Below are 14,732 nucleotides of genomic sequence, written 5' to 3'. Positions count from 1 at the left end.
GGATTACGATCTGTCCTCTGCCACACACTTCACAGAATCTTCTTGTCTTTTTGCACTCACATCGCTCCTTATTTTATTAGTTTAGTTTCCCTGGTAGTCCCATCTACAGTCAGATCCGAAAAACGTCTTTGTTCTATTGGCTAGGAAGGAGTAATGTAGCTTTAGTTAGTGCAGCACTGACAAAATTCTATATTAAAACCTCCTTCTGCTTCATCAAAAATAATCTCTCCTTTTGTTCTTTGATAAAAATACCTAGATCTTTTTTTCCAATCAATGTTAAACTCCATTAAAATTGTGAAAACTTCCAGCACAGCTGAATACGTGGTAATATGGAACTGGAACAGAAACAGTTACCTAACTGTAGAAATTGCCATCGCTGGAATTTAAATGAATGTTATCAGATTACATACAGATATACAAAAGAATATACCAATAAAGTATCACTTTAACCATAATTGCCCTTTAACTCTTCAAAGTGATTATGGTATATCTCTGTCTGTATTTACTATTAGAACCCTGTAATTTGGAGATAGGGCTTCTGATTTGCCATTCAGAATATACTAGACTAATTATTATAACAAGCACGGGTTTGATCACACATTTCCTACCTGAAGGTTTTCCTAAGCACACAGAAAACAGTCTTTTAATTTAAAAGTGCATTTAAGAGATTTCTTCAATTGTTCTAGAAGCTTAGTGTTCTCCAGGCTTTTTAAAAAACGAACACAGTACTGTAACTGCATCGTCCTCACAGCTCCCTAGGCTCAGACAGGAACCACCCTAATAGTACAAGGCACCAACGTACAGCTGCTTGTTTTGAGACACTTTGAGTCACAGGGTGGACTTCACCCCCAGCTCGCCTGGAGATGGATGGCTTAGGAGCTAATCAGCAGATGGAGGTGGTGGGTAATGCCCTAGGAGACAGAGAGTAAGTCCTGGAGGAAGCTGGTGGGAATGCACACTTGGAGATCTGCTTGGGGTAGATAAAGAAAGTGGTCTGAAGGCCAGGGAACATGACTAGTTTGGCAAGGCATGAGGAAGGAATGGAGGAGTGCTTCTTGTGCTGCTTCCAGTGGTACTGGTCACTGTCCACACTGACGGTGCTTGAACCAGTTATATCAGAGCGCTGCCGACGTGCACTGTGCAGCCTACTACCACATAATTGAACTTCAGGGCATTGCTCTTTGACAAACTGAATTCCTGTTGTAAGATTCTTTAGCATTCTTAAGCATCTTTAAAAATACACTCAGTATCCTCTTAGTAAAATATATTTTCTTAATTTGGGGTTTTTTCTTTGTCAGCCACACTAAAATCACAAATTTAGCTTATGTTGTAATAGTTACATATTTTCTTTCATGTTTTAAGCATCATATGAAATACACAAATATGTTCACTTGTCCATCTAGTCATTTAGACTTAAAACTCTTATATATAAATCAGCATAAATTTTTTAAGAAGTCTACGCTGCATACACAAGTAAAAATAAATGGAGATAATATTCCTTGTTAGTAGTTCTTAATGAGTCCAAGTTGGTAGTTCAAAAGTTAGGTAGAACATTGGAAAATTTGAGTTCTCCATAGGAAATTTGTGATTGAAACTAATTGCATATTTAAACAATTAAATTTTAAACTGACCAGAGAATTTTCTGTTTCCTCCTCTTCATCCTCATCTTTACCATCTTCAACTTCTTCTGTAACTTCTGCCTTAGCCTCCGCAATCAGTTCTCGTATCGGTTTATTGGAAGTAACAGTAACAAACGGATGCTTGTGAAAGTAAAACATAACCACAATATTAAGCTCTAACTTCATTGTTCACAGTGGGAAAATCATATCTTAAAAGAAATACTAACTTCAGAGAAATGTTACTCTGGTTCTCTCAAACTTGAAGACTCACAATGTTAACATTAATCATAATTGTCTTAACGTACTTTTCTCTGTTGAAGTTTTAAAATCAAAACATTTGTAATCACATATACTGTGTAAATAATCTAACAAACACACTAAGAATACAAGGTATTCATTTATACTAACCTGTTTCATAATCCAAAGTATAAAAGTAGATTTGTTTTAAAGGTTATTTTTCCTGGAAATGGTTTTCATTTCTATTCAGTTCCACAGTAAAACTATTTCCTGATAAGTTTTTATCTAGAAACATTCTTTCCAGAGAAAAAAAATCTTTTTCCTTTTGGAACATTTCTTCGTATCGAGAACATAGAACTCTATTTCCTTAAGAGAAAACAGATACCTGCTCTTCTCCTACTCCTACTGTCTTAATCTTCTTTCACTTGGCCCTGCTGCTTAATCTATTCAACACGTCAGATGTATTATGGATAAAGTAAATGTGCACTGACGTTAAACAGAATCAAATGTACCTAGTCACATCTACTCCTGTTTAGCCATGCTGCAGTGACAGCATTATAGAAGACAGCTGAGCACTAAAGCTTTTAAAACACCTGTCAGCAATTGACTACTTATGTAAATATCCCCTTCACCCATTACACGTATCAAAGTATAATTTAAATACTTATGCAAATTAATTAGTTATACTATATCAAAATATGTAAGCAAAGACTTTGATCTGCCCTTGGCATTATTTCATTATGTTTTGCCAAATAAAGATCATCCAACAGTATTAAACACAGATTGTGTACAAACACCTTATATTAAATTATTTAAGTAGTCACTCCAATTATGCTCTGCTTTTAAGAGAACATAAAATAGGCTTGCCTTCAAACAATACTTCTGAACAGTTAATTCTTCCTACCTGTAGAAGTTGGGTTGCACTCCACCTTGCATCTACATTCTTTTCCAAACATTTTTTCAGAAAATCTTTAAAATCTGACGACCTACACAAAAAGCAAACAGGTAGTGGCTTTTATTTAGCCTTGACATGAAATGAGTGCAGTGAAACATCATCTTTTGCTTTCACACACATCTACACCACAACTCCATGTCCTTCTACTGGGTTAAAAAAACAAAAAGACAATGAGAGAGTGAAAAGACCAGCATGACACTTATCATTAAAATGTTCTTCCATTTACAAAAGAGTTGACTTCTGGCTGTGAATTTACAATACACCACGTCTGCTATATCCCAGACTAAATCACAGAAGGATAGTATAACAACCAAATAGATAACAGCTTTTTTTCGTTTTGTTTTTAATGTTTTCTTAGTATAAAAATATCTAAGTTCCCCTTAACCTAATATTCTTTTTCAGGTAGTCTTCAGAAGTTTCACTGCATTGGTAAAAGGCTATTTTTCATACTTCTTAATGCAAAATCTGCCAGGTCTTTAAATTCTACAAAATATTTTTGCATAAAAGCTTCCATACAGACCTACAGCAAAAATGTCACAGTACCATTGTGTAAGGATACATATGTGTATATATACACACACAGAGCATACATAGAATATGTACCTGTACCTGACTTAAAGCATAAAACTAGTACCATAAAGTTCAGCAAGACTTAAGTCACACATATAGGCCTTATAGTCAAATTCTACAAACTGGGATGGGAAAGTTGCCATTAAAATACAAACCATTTTGAAGGCTGTGCTAATGTGGGTGGATCAGATTTTGCTATTTTCAGGAGCACTCGCATTGGATTTAATTCATGATGAGGTGGCTCTATTTGAGCCATTTCTATTAAAGTAATGCCAAGAGACCAAATGTCAGCCTTGTAATCATAGGGCCTGTCTTTAGATGTCTCGCACATTACTACTTCTGGAGCCATCCTGCAAACAGAATAATGAAGTACCAGATTAGAAAATACACTCTTATCTTATTAAAAATATTATCTTTCTTATCTTATCTTATGAAAAGGGTTCTCAACGTGAATTTGCTACAACATTTTAAAAAACAGATTCTACTCTTAATACATTTACATGATATTTAATCAAGTTTATATTACCAACCAAGGTAATATTAGGATATCAGTTCATACTAAAAGGCCAGCAAAATGGTGCACTTACCAATATGGTGTACCAATGAAAGAATCTCTTCTTTGTATTGTTCTTGTGTTTTTAGCTGATACTCCAAAATCCGCTTAAAGCAAACAGCAAAAATAGCATTAAGTTGGAGGAAGAATTTTTATATTTTACAGCTGCTTTTAAAATGCTTTATGTTCCAAATCAAACATTCAAAAAAAATTCAAAGACAGATAAAATACTTGCATTTTGATAACTGTGTGCCCATGCACTCAGGTTTTATAGTATTTCTAATAAGAGATACTGAAAAAAGTAATGACAATGTAGAGTTGTGTGGGACAAGACAGATGCACGTACCTGTTTTAGGAACAGGCAAGTTAAATTATTTTCATTACAAAATGACTACATTAGCCTATAAAATGTTCCTTGGACATAGCGTTAACTCTTATTAATTCAGCAAATCATTCTATTTTTGATTTCAGGATTTAAATTCTCCGAAGTGAGATTTTTGTTTCATTTTTTCCTGTCTATCTTATATGCTTCTTTGCACAACTACGTTATTTGTCAGTAAAGCACTATTTTTCATTTAGAAAAGATGACATTTAAATATAAACATTATAGACTTATTACAGATATAACTTTCTTAATGAAGATCTAGAGATTAGAGCAAAAGGACAAAATAGCCACATGTTTGTCTTTAATCTGTACAAAGTGACTTGATGGGCTCAACACTTCAGAAGCCTAATTTTGCTCTGTTGGAAAAAAAAAAAGAGGATTAAGAGAGCTATTTATTCAAATGTAAAACCTGAAATATTGAGGCACTATAGATAATGAAGTAATAAAGCTCAAATGCAAGGAGGAAATTTGCCATTCACATATTTATAAAATGAGTAATCATTTACATCTTTGTGTACCAGAAATAAAAAGTACAGAGAACTTAAAAGGGATAAAATGCTCTTTTATGGGACACTGTACACTTTTCAAAACTACCGAGCTTGAATACATCACTAAATATATGTATGGAGGAAATCTCCCTCTGGTCTGAGCTGTGACATAAGCTCTGTGCAAGCTATCAAGATACGTGTGTCAGCCAAGTTTGACAAAAGGTTAAAATAGTTCTAGTCCATATGAGGAGGAGCCAGCTCACGTGAGGTAATTAAAATGAACAGAAAGAAATCAATGCTTCCCTTACCATGAAACTCTATTACCTATATTTTCTCTTACACAGTATTACTTAGAAACTACAAGAGTAGTTCTATTATGCTTAGAAATATGGCCCATGACAATGAGTTCATTATTAAATCTTCAGCCTTCCAAGAGAAGCCAAAGAAGTAAAAATAATAAAATACTTGCAGATGAAGAGAAAAAAACTGAAGAACTTCTCATCCTTAGATTTATATTTAGATGGCTACATACTGAACTCTGCCCAAGTATAGCCTAAAGAAAAGACAATTATAAGACCACGTAAAGTTCCAGAAAAGAGTTTTATGTGCAACACGCTTACCTAGTTTAATGTCTCCATCTAATGTGAAAAGAATATTGCCAGCTTTTAGATCTCTGTGGATGATCTTATTTTCATGCAAGTAGTTCAATGCTTCCAGTGTCTGCCTGCATACCACTTTGATCTGTGGCTCTGTTAATGGCCTTTCAAGCTCTTGAAGAGAAAGAGAGAATGTTTTTGCATTTTTATGCTTATAGCAACCAATACAGAAATATATGTAAAAAAATCAATTAATCTGACCGACTCTAAACACCGTATGTCAGAAAAACTACCTTAAAATACTTGTTCCTTTTGGGTTAATAGCAAAATTGCAATATTTTTTAAGTGAAACAAAAATTTCATCCCTTGTATTCCAAACCCTCCTTATTATGAACTTTGTACCCCTACCTATCTGAACTGTGGAAAGGCTACATAGTTTAGAGATTGGGCATCTTTTCTGTGGTACACAGATGTTGCGTACACAGAGATGTTGTTAAAGACAGACCCTTTACTTACTGGCATTAGCATTCACCTAATTTGAGGAATAAGCACAGGAAATCTAACCTTAACGTTGATGTAATATAAGAAGTTATCACAATGTAATTTGGAGGATGACAAAGGAAGGGGGAGAATGAGATCCTAAAAAAGGATCAATATAGATCACGTTAAAACAACAGAGAGCTTCATAAGCATGAAAGAACAGCTCATTACACTCATTTAAGGATCAAGACATTAAAAATGGGTTTTGAAAAGTAAATAAACACTTTAAAAAATGAGAGATTAGTCTAACTCAGTAAGTTACCATATCCACAGATACAGTTGTAAATATCATTTAAAGACCCCGACATTCAACACATATGCCACACCTATTACATAAACATTTGCATTTCAAAACAATACACATGTGAAGCAAGTCTTAAAATACATAAATATTATTAATTTAAGATGTTAAAAATGTTATTATTTGAAACAACGTTATTATTTGAAACAACTTATTTACCCAACATTACTGCATCTACTGCTCCACCTGCACAAAATTCGATCAGGATCTGTATATAAACAAGAGAATACATAAATTACAAGTTAAATAGTTCTGCTGAACTGAGTCATTGATTAAGGGACTACTACTGGGAGACAAGAGTTTCAGACTATTTGACCTTGAATATACATATATTTTTTTAAACTAACCTCTACAAAATATTGGTACAACTTGGAGCAACTAACAGTATGGCTATGAAGCTAAAGCAAATGACTTGAAAAAAATGCTTGGAGATCCTCAGATAAAGTTTTAATCCAAATGTAAGATTCCACATTAAAAGTATCAAGGTCAGCTTCAATCTGACTAGTAATGTGATTTACTTATGTTCTGCAAACTCTTTTCTATTATATTTTACTTAGATACTATAATCTAGTTGGAATATTCAATCAGAGAGAGGAGCTACATTATTTTCCAGTAGATGTTAAATATTAACGAAAATGAGTTTATATTCATTTTCATGTTTGTATTCATTTTCCTCCATTTTCACTGATGCCTACAATACATAAGTGGTTTTATCCCAGAATCTACTCATACTAAAATAACACAATCTCCAGGTCTCAGTTTACATGTGAAACATAAACAAACTGAACTGCCACTATTTTGGGGCACAAACTATGCTCACATTTAGGACAGAAGAAACATACACAAAGGAGAAAAAGAGTAGACAAAGCGAATGAGGAGAGCAGGGAAGCGAAGAAAAGAGATCATCCAAGATTGCCACCCCATTCTTCCTTAGCTGTTTTAGTTCTTTAATTAGAACTTTGAACATTAAATTATAACTTTCAGTCTGACAGCTGAAGAGCATTTTTTGTCAGAAACCTAAACAGCCCTCTGGGAAATAGTATCTTGATTTTTTATACTTTACAGTATGTTTAAAATCAGAGTATAATTGTTCATAGAAGAAGAAACCTCAAATTATACCCTACAAAATAACACTCATATTTACCCCTCACAGGATAACTTTCTTCAAATTACAATTCAGTTAATACTTGCAACAATGGTAGTAGCACATGTATTTTATAATGCAATTCCTTGTAAATTCTTTAAGCCTTTATCCCATATACATGCTTCTGCATGCTTACTGTCAAGTAAGTAAAGTATAGGAAATTCTGTATGAGATTTCCCTGCTCTAAAATTTTGTGTTTGATCTGACAATCTGACAAAGGTCTCTTTGGTAAAGAAACTGTTTCTAAAACTGGAAAGCAAAAACATGTTCTTTATGTCCAACTCTCATTTTTCTTCTTTTTTCTCCCTCTCCACTAAGTTCTGTTTACTTAACCACATCATCATAGCCTTCTCTCTCTCTCTCTCTCTCACTTTCATGGCTCTCCACTTCACTGTAGCTACACATCTACAATTTTATTTTTAAACTATAGTTAGAAGAGATGTAAATAATCTGCCAGTGAAGCCTGTCAACTGTTCTATATTCTATGCATACTTGCTTTCATGTTCACCTTTATGCATGGAAATTTTTTCACTATTCCACCGTACATACCGCATCATTTTACTCAACATTCAGATCACAGAAAGCATTCGCAAAGCTCGTCAAAAGAAATCTCCATCAGGAAATACAGTATTACACTTCCATTGTTTCCATGCTTAAAGGATAACTTGGAGGAATTTTTCTGTTATTTAGTTTAGGTATCTTTTTGAATTATAGTCTCCTTTTAAAGAGACACGTATCCTTTGTATAATTCCAAAAGCACTTACAGATACTGCATCAGGCCACCTAAGGGAAAAAACTGTATTTTCACAGCTCAAGTTATTCAGTGCATAGGGCGTACCAGCAAACTGAGGTACAGTCACATACACTCCCACAACACTTCTATGTAAAAATATCTAGATTTTTAGCAAATTATTGTTCACATCCCGGTAAACTGTCCTTCCTGCAAGTACTAATAAAATCACTTCTATCTAAAATAGATACTTCCCAGGCTGACCTTTTCAGCCCATTTTATTTATTTTGCAGCTGTAAATTCTGAACCTCATTCTCAATTGTGATAATGTAATTAAAATCTGAATCCTGCTGTTACAAATAAGTACCAACAAAGAACTCTCCGCATACAACACAATGAAATGCTAATTTCCAGATTTTATATTCAGACTGCTGACTTGATGACTCAATGCATCTTGATTTTACAGTGACAGCTTCCTATCAGTCATATTTACAATTTACAAATTAGTTTTGAAATTGTGGAGTTATCCCAACAGTGACAACCCAGACAAAATGTGATAATATTTCAATAAAACCATGAAAAAAAAATTCAATATTCTTTTAAAATAAATAAAAGAATTTAGAGAAGAAAAAATACCTACCCACAGATTGTTTTCATAGTAGAAAGCATCTAGGAGCTTAACAATATTAGGATGATCACAGGATGCCAAAATATCAATCTCAACCATGTAATCTTCAAGTTCTTCTTCTGATTTAGTATCAATCACCTTTGCAGCAGCTAGTACTTTTGTTTCTTTGTTCTGAGCCTGTTAAAAAAGTTACAGCAATTATTTAGATAATATTTTTTCCAAACAATTGTCAGCAGCAAAAAACCCAGATCCTCCCTCTTGATATTTCTGCACCATTTTCCTGCATTTAGCCTGCCTCTCCACAAAAAGAGAATATCTGCATAGTAAAGACTAGATAAATTCTAGCAGAAGAAAGCTGTTTTTCTCAAGGTCAAGAATCAATGAAAGATAAGGACACGGAAATACCCAGTTGCTGCTGCATTCTTTAAACCACGATGCAGCTTAGGGTCATTACTATTTTGTATGCCTTAGGTGAAGTTCTGCGCTGCTCCTCAGAAAACTATTTACTAACACTTGGCAAGGAGCATAAGGCAGCCTCCACCGTCTCATTTCTTGCCCTTCTGATGCTCCCCACATTGTGGCAGCACAGCTGTTGGCAAAGCCGCATAGAAAACCAGATCTGCTACCAGCAATCAGTAGGTTACTCTCTTCTTGAGCCAGGGGCTGCATTCAAGCTTATGTGCTAGAAAGATGCCAAGCCACCATTAATTCATCTGGGCATTTAACTCTCTTTGCTTCAGAAGTCTAGGAGCACTGGCTGCTCATCGAAGCCTGCATTCATCCAGCCTCTACTTTACTGCTCCACGCCTTAAGACAAGGCAGCAGAGCTGCTGTAGTGGTGCGGTCAGCTGCAGAACAGGTGAGATTTGGACTTGGAAAAACAAAATCGTGGGTACCTGAGAATAAAAAGTATTTATGCTATGCACTTAAGTATTCCTATGTTAAAAAAGCCAAGGAAATTGCAACCAATTAGAGAAGCTGGTTTTTAAATAATAAAAAAATTCAGTCCAAATTATAATTGGTGAAGCAGACTTCAGTCTGACATGCGACACCCATGCAGAACTGGTCTAGATCCCCTCCACCTAGCTTTAGACACTGCAGTGGGAAGTTTGGGGCAGAGCAGCAGGAGGCAGGACCCTTCGGGGGCCATTCCAACTGCCTGGGGCAGCTGCTGGATGGGCACCTTGGTCCCAAACCTTGCCGAGATGAACCCAGGGCAGCACACAGAGCAGGAAATCAAGGAGAGCCCCGAACCTCTGTCACCTAATCTCTTTTTATACTAACGTCACTTGAAAGCTGTAAAAAGAGCAAGTAAGAGTTCTTAAGGATAATTTCTATGGTCTATGTATTATTACTTTGATAACCATAAGGCATTCTCTCAATGTGGCTAATGAAGAAAAAAAGAAGATTTAAAACAGATGTTTATGAAAACATTTAGTAAAACAACTGTAACAGCAAAATGCTGTTATAAGATGAATCAGCTAAGGCTCGGCTTATGGCAAGGGTAAAGTTTGTATGGTACACCTGTAGTAGCTTTTTGTCTTGATACTAATTTCAAAAACAAAACAAAAAGTCAATTCACCTTCCACATTCACCCTAATATTTTCCCTCCTCTTTTTAACAACCGAGATAAGGGATCCGTATGATGTTATTCAAGAACATACTACTGAGAAGTTTTCAAACACATTCTAATAATAAGAAAAAAAGTCTGCTTAACAATATGAAAAAATATTTGTTTCGGTTTCATGTTTTATAGCAGGAATGAAAGAGCAACTTTCCTGTCCCAGAGCTCCACTGCAAATGAAACCTGAAAGGTTTAGCAGATGTCTCACATCACAACAGAGCTAGACTTGGTAGGTTACATGTGCAGAAGACAAGTTGTTAGAGCACCTTTAAAAATATTAAAATTTCAACTACTAATTTACTTTTCTGAAACAAGAATGGCCAGGCACTCCCCACAGTACTGTAGAATTTATTCTGAGGATACTTCAAAAAAAAGAAAAGAATTATTTTTCACACAAATTTGCACATAAACTGTAGAGTAGTCATAGTATTTTCTTTAATTAAAGTTGCATTTTCAACTTCGACATCAGTTAACGATAACTGATACTCCGATTTTCAGATTCAATTTCACCTTTGAGGAAAGAAAGAAGCGAGGATAAATTAGGATGCACAATTCCACTCTAAGGAGGTTAGCTGTATTTATATTATATATTGTCCCCCCCCATATCTACAGAGTGCTTTGTATTTCGATTTTTCCCAGATCCTTTTGCTTGAAGCAATTAGAAATCTGCTTTGGATAAATTTTTTATTCCCTCCTTGTGGTAGCTCTATTAAAATACCTCGTTTAAAAACAGAAGTGATAATAGAGACAGGGATTATCTTTATAAGCATCTTAACTATAAACTAAAGAAAATACGCTCAAATTCTTACTTCCGATAGTAATACTTTGTATGTCTAGATTCAGACTTCTATCTTCAGAAGACAAATGCTTTAGAATTAGCATATTTCCACCAGATATTTCTGTGGGCAGACAAAATATACAACTCTATAGTAAACATCCACTTACGTGACTTGCTGTAAGCAGCACAAAAGAAATCCTGTCCTGTGCATTTTGTGGCTAAAAAAAACCATATGATTCACCAGTATTTAACATCCTTTAAAAACACAAAAAGGTGTTCTTCATTAGTGAAAGTACATTTTTCTCTAAAATTCGCTAATCAAATAAAATGAAGCCTCTGTTCTAAAGACTTGAGTAGCATTGCATTGTCCAGGAAAAAAGCCCACTCGATTCAGAGGAACAATGAGCATTTACAGCTTTGTGGGGGCACGGCTGTTCTTTCTAGAGTTTGGCTGAAATCTTTCTTCTGCTGCATAACATTCCCCAAAGGTCAGAGCAGGAGCAAAAATGTTAGTGTAGCTGCAATCTTGATTTGCATATCCTCATTTTGCATTTGAGCACATTAACATTTAAAGTCAAATAATCATTAATGTTACTCAGAGGTTGTGTACTTTCAAGATGTGCCCTGTATCAGAAGCCCAGCAATTTCTTCCTATATTGCAGATCTCAGTTATCACTTCACGTTTCTCCTGTATGCTCTGCTTAAATAATTTTGGTTCCACTTCCATGACAGATGATTTAAGCTTCAGTCCTAAGACATCCAAACTGTCGTCTTTAATGATTATGTTTCAATCCTGCCTTATGTGGAGACAGGGGAGAAAGGGAAAAGAAAGATTTTTTTTCTTCGTATCAACCTTTCGCCTCAAAATGTATATAAACACGTGGTTGAAAGCTGAACTGGAATAACCCATTCCTCCGAAAATTTGACATCGAGAATATTAACTATTATGTGCAACAATACACAAACATTGCAATCCTTTCACCAAAACTTCTATTTGGATTCATGTTTAAGGTTACTGCAGCAAACAATAACTTCCAGAGAGACAGCATGCACAAGGGAATGGCAAACCGTATGCTACAGCACTGATCTTGCAATAGATGGAACAGTCTCGTTAGCAGATAACGCACAGAAAAATATCTTTATCCTCCTAATTCTAAGAGTGTTGAGAAAGACAGCCAGCTTGCACATAATAAATATGGTCTTGTAAATTAGAACTTGCAAATTGCTTTCCCTCTGAACCTAAATCCCTCACACTAAAATGGCAATGACATCGACTGTACAAAAATGTTGTGAACAGCTGGAAACGTAAACGTACCAGAAAGAGGAATAACCCTTCTACGTGAAACTAGGATCTGCGAGTACATGAAATTAGTGACCCCTTCCCTATTAATCCTGGATTTTGATACAGTATCATATATCCAAATACAAGTTCCAGATCCAGAAGCTTTGTGAAGGGACTGATAGCAGAATATTAAAAGGCAGGTTTACTGCCTGGGCATTCAGCCAAGCAGTTGCATATTGCCAGCCACAGACAACAGGGAGAGCAGAGCCACAGTTCCACGGTAATAGGATTAGAGCTCAGAGATAGCTCAGTCTTTCATCTTGAGGTGGCCAATGTGAAGTTCTGGCCCTGGTTGTGAGGAGCTGTTTCAGTTTCCTACCACCAGCAAATGCTTCCTACCCAGCTGCACAGCTGCCCTCCTGTGACACAGCACGTAGGCATCTACAAATTAAAACACTACTTACAGCCGAAAAAAAGTACGCCCTTCATCTCCTGTTCAGCCAACCAGAATCACTGCTGAGATGGGAGATGAAATATTATTTGTCACCTTTCTTCCCAACTGCTCGCTGCTGAGAAGTTATATAACCACGCTGAATGTTTTGCAAGCAGCAAAACAAATCATTTGAGCTCTTCCTTTCTGACTCATTCTTCTCAACTACAGTCATAATCATACTCCATCAAGGTTGCCCAGAAGCGAAAAACATGCATCCCTATTCAGCAAGTGTTTTTGCAGGTAAAATGCTACACTTCTGTATAAAGCTGGGACCGTCCGACCTAGCTCCGTGTTGCTTTGTGACGATGTCTCATCTGAGTAATCAGAACTAAACAAGTGTCCTTGCACAGCACAAAGCAAGAGCTGTTTCTTAGAGCTATCAGAAAGCAATGGATCTCAGGCTTCCTTTCACATATGAAGGAAGAAAAAAAGTTGATTGGGCTGCGAGAGTCTGAAATTCTAGCAAATTAACCTGTAAGTAGCAGCTCAGTCTAACACAGAAACTACGCTGGAGTCCATTTCACATACATTTAGTGTATCATAACTGAAATTGTTCTATGCATTTTTAAACTAAAATACTGGTCAGTCGTGCAGGTTTAAGTGTTCAAATTTCTTTTGAAAACATAAGGGTTTTTTTATTAATGAAAGTAGATTTTTCTCTAAAAGTCATTAACTGCATAACATCTAACATCAAATGTTGAGAAATTTAATTAACAGTACCAGTTTGAATTCAAGAGCAAACCTAGCTGCCTGTGCAGTATTAAACCACTGTTTTTACAATAAACCAGAAGTTAGGCCAAGGAAGGAGATGGCAGCTTCCACACACTTCTGGAAATTAAGAAAGTAAGAAAGATGAGAATTATTTCAAAGAAGCTGTATAATTTTGCACCAGTGTCCAGCGCACAATGTTTGGAAACACAGTATTAAGAAGAAGTCTTAGCGAGTTTCAGTATATATGTTCGGTCCAATGAACTAAGCAGCAGCTAACTCCAGCAACACCTGCTAGAACACGTTGCAGTGACTGTTGCAGAACTGCTCAGAAGCTAACAAAAGGACAGCATCTACCAGGGAAGATGATACACCCTTACACTGCAGCCGATGAGTCACAACTTCGCCCTGCCTGTACAGCTACCTACAGGAGAGTTTCTGCTGCTGAAGAAAGGAAATGTTTCAGGCCAGGGAATGTTTAATGCCACGCTGAAGTAGTAGATGAAAGCACCTCTCCTTCCTACGAGGATGTGGCTTTACTAACATCTTGTCCAGGGCTCAGTGCAGACTGCACATGCTTATGGCACGATGGTGTGGTTGGTGCTGCCTTTGTGGCTGTACTGGTTTTGGAACTGTTTCCATGACAACTTGACTCTTTTTACATTCTCCTTGCACTTTGTATTTATTGTGGTTCTTCTGCTTCCTCCGTAGTTGGCATCTGAGGATTCCACAACATATTTTGGGGACTGGTATGCAATATCGTTTTTATATTTATCTTCATGATTTCCCTAATGTATTTTCATTAACTCTGTGGTATTTTGCATACTAGCTAAGCAGAGTTTGCATCCAGATTCGTGTGCTGTTTCCCTGAAATTATAGGAATACTTATACGTGTATCAATGAGACATCCAGGGCTCAACTGGCCAATGGGTGCACAATAACTGAAACAGTTCTTTACGGGCAACTTAAAAGAGGCAATTATATCAGATTATAGAATCATTCTTCTTATTTAAGCACACCCATTTAGAAAAAAAATTCTAAACATTGGCAAGATAATGTTGTTTTATAACATTAGCTCTCCCCCTTCCCTTGTTGCGTAAG

The 14,732-nt window shown here is 35.9% G+C and overlaps 1 protein-coding gene across 3 annotated transcripts in view; it reads right to left on the bottom strand.

Annotated features, from left to right (window-relative positions):
• SLK (STE20 like kinase) overlaps positions 1 to 14,732 on the bottom strand; it is a 48,805-nt gene that overhangs the window by 19,276 nt on the left and 14,797 nt on the right. For all 3 annotated transcript variants that reach the window (XM_080597772.1, XM_080597771.1, XM_080597773.1), the window contains exons 2-8: positions 8,759 to 8,923; positions 6,404 to 6,452; positions 5,428 to 5,577; positions 3,969 to 4,041; positions 3,537 to 3,731; positions 2,761 to 2,842; positions 1,632 to 1,760 (exon numbers count right to left, since the gene is read on the bottom strand). In XM_080597772.1, the coding sequence (XP_080453898.1) occupies positions 1,632 to 1,760; positions 2,761 to 2,842; positions 3,537 to 3,731; positions 3,969 to 4,041; positions 5,428 to 5,577; positions 6,404 to 6,452; positions 8,759 to 8,923 (843 nt within the window). The remainder of the gene's footprint in view (positions 1 to 1,631; positions 1,761 to 2,760; positions 2,843 to 3,536; positions 3,732 to 3,968; positions 4,042 to 5,427; positions 5,578 to 6,403; positions 6,453 to 8,758; positions 8,924 to 14,732) is intronic.

This window comes from Anser brachyrhynchus (assembly GCF_964034855.1).
Source record: "Anser brachyrhynchus genome assembly, chromosome: 6".
Taxonomy (NCBI): domain Eukaryota; kingdom Metazoa; phylum Chordata; class Aves; order Anseriformes; family Anatidae; genus Anser; species Anser brachyrhynchus.
Note: the sequence above shows the minus strand (reverse complement) of the source record. Positions and strands in the feature narration are given on the sequence as shown.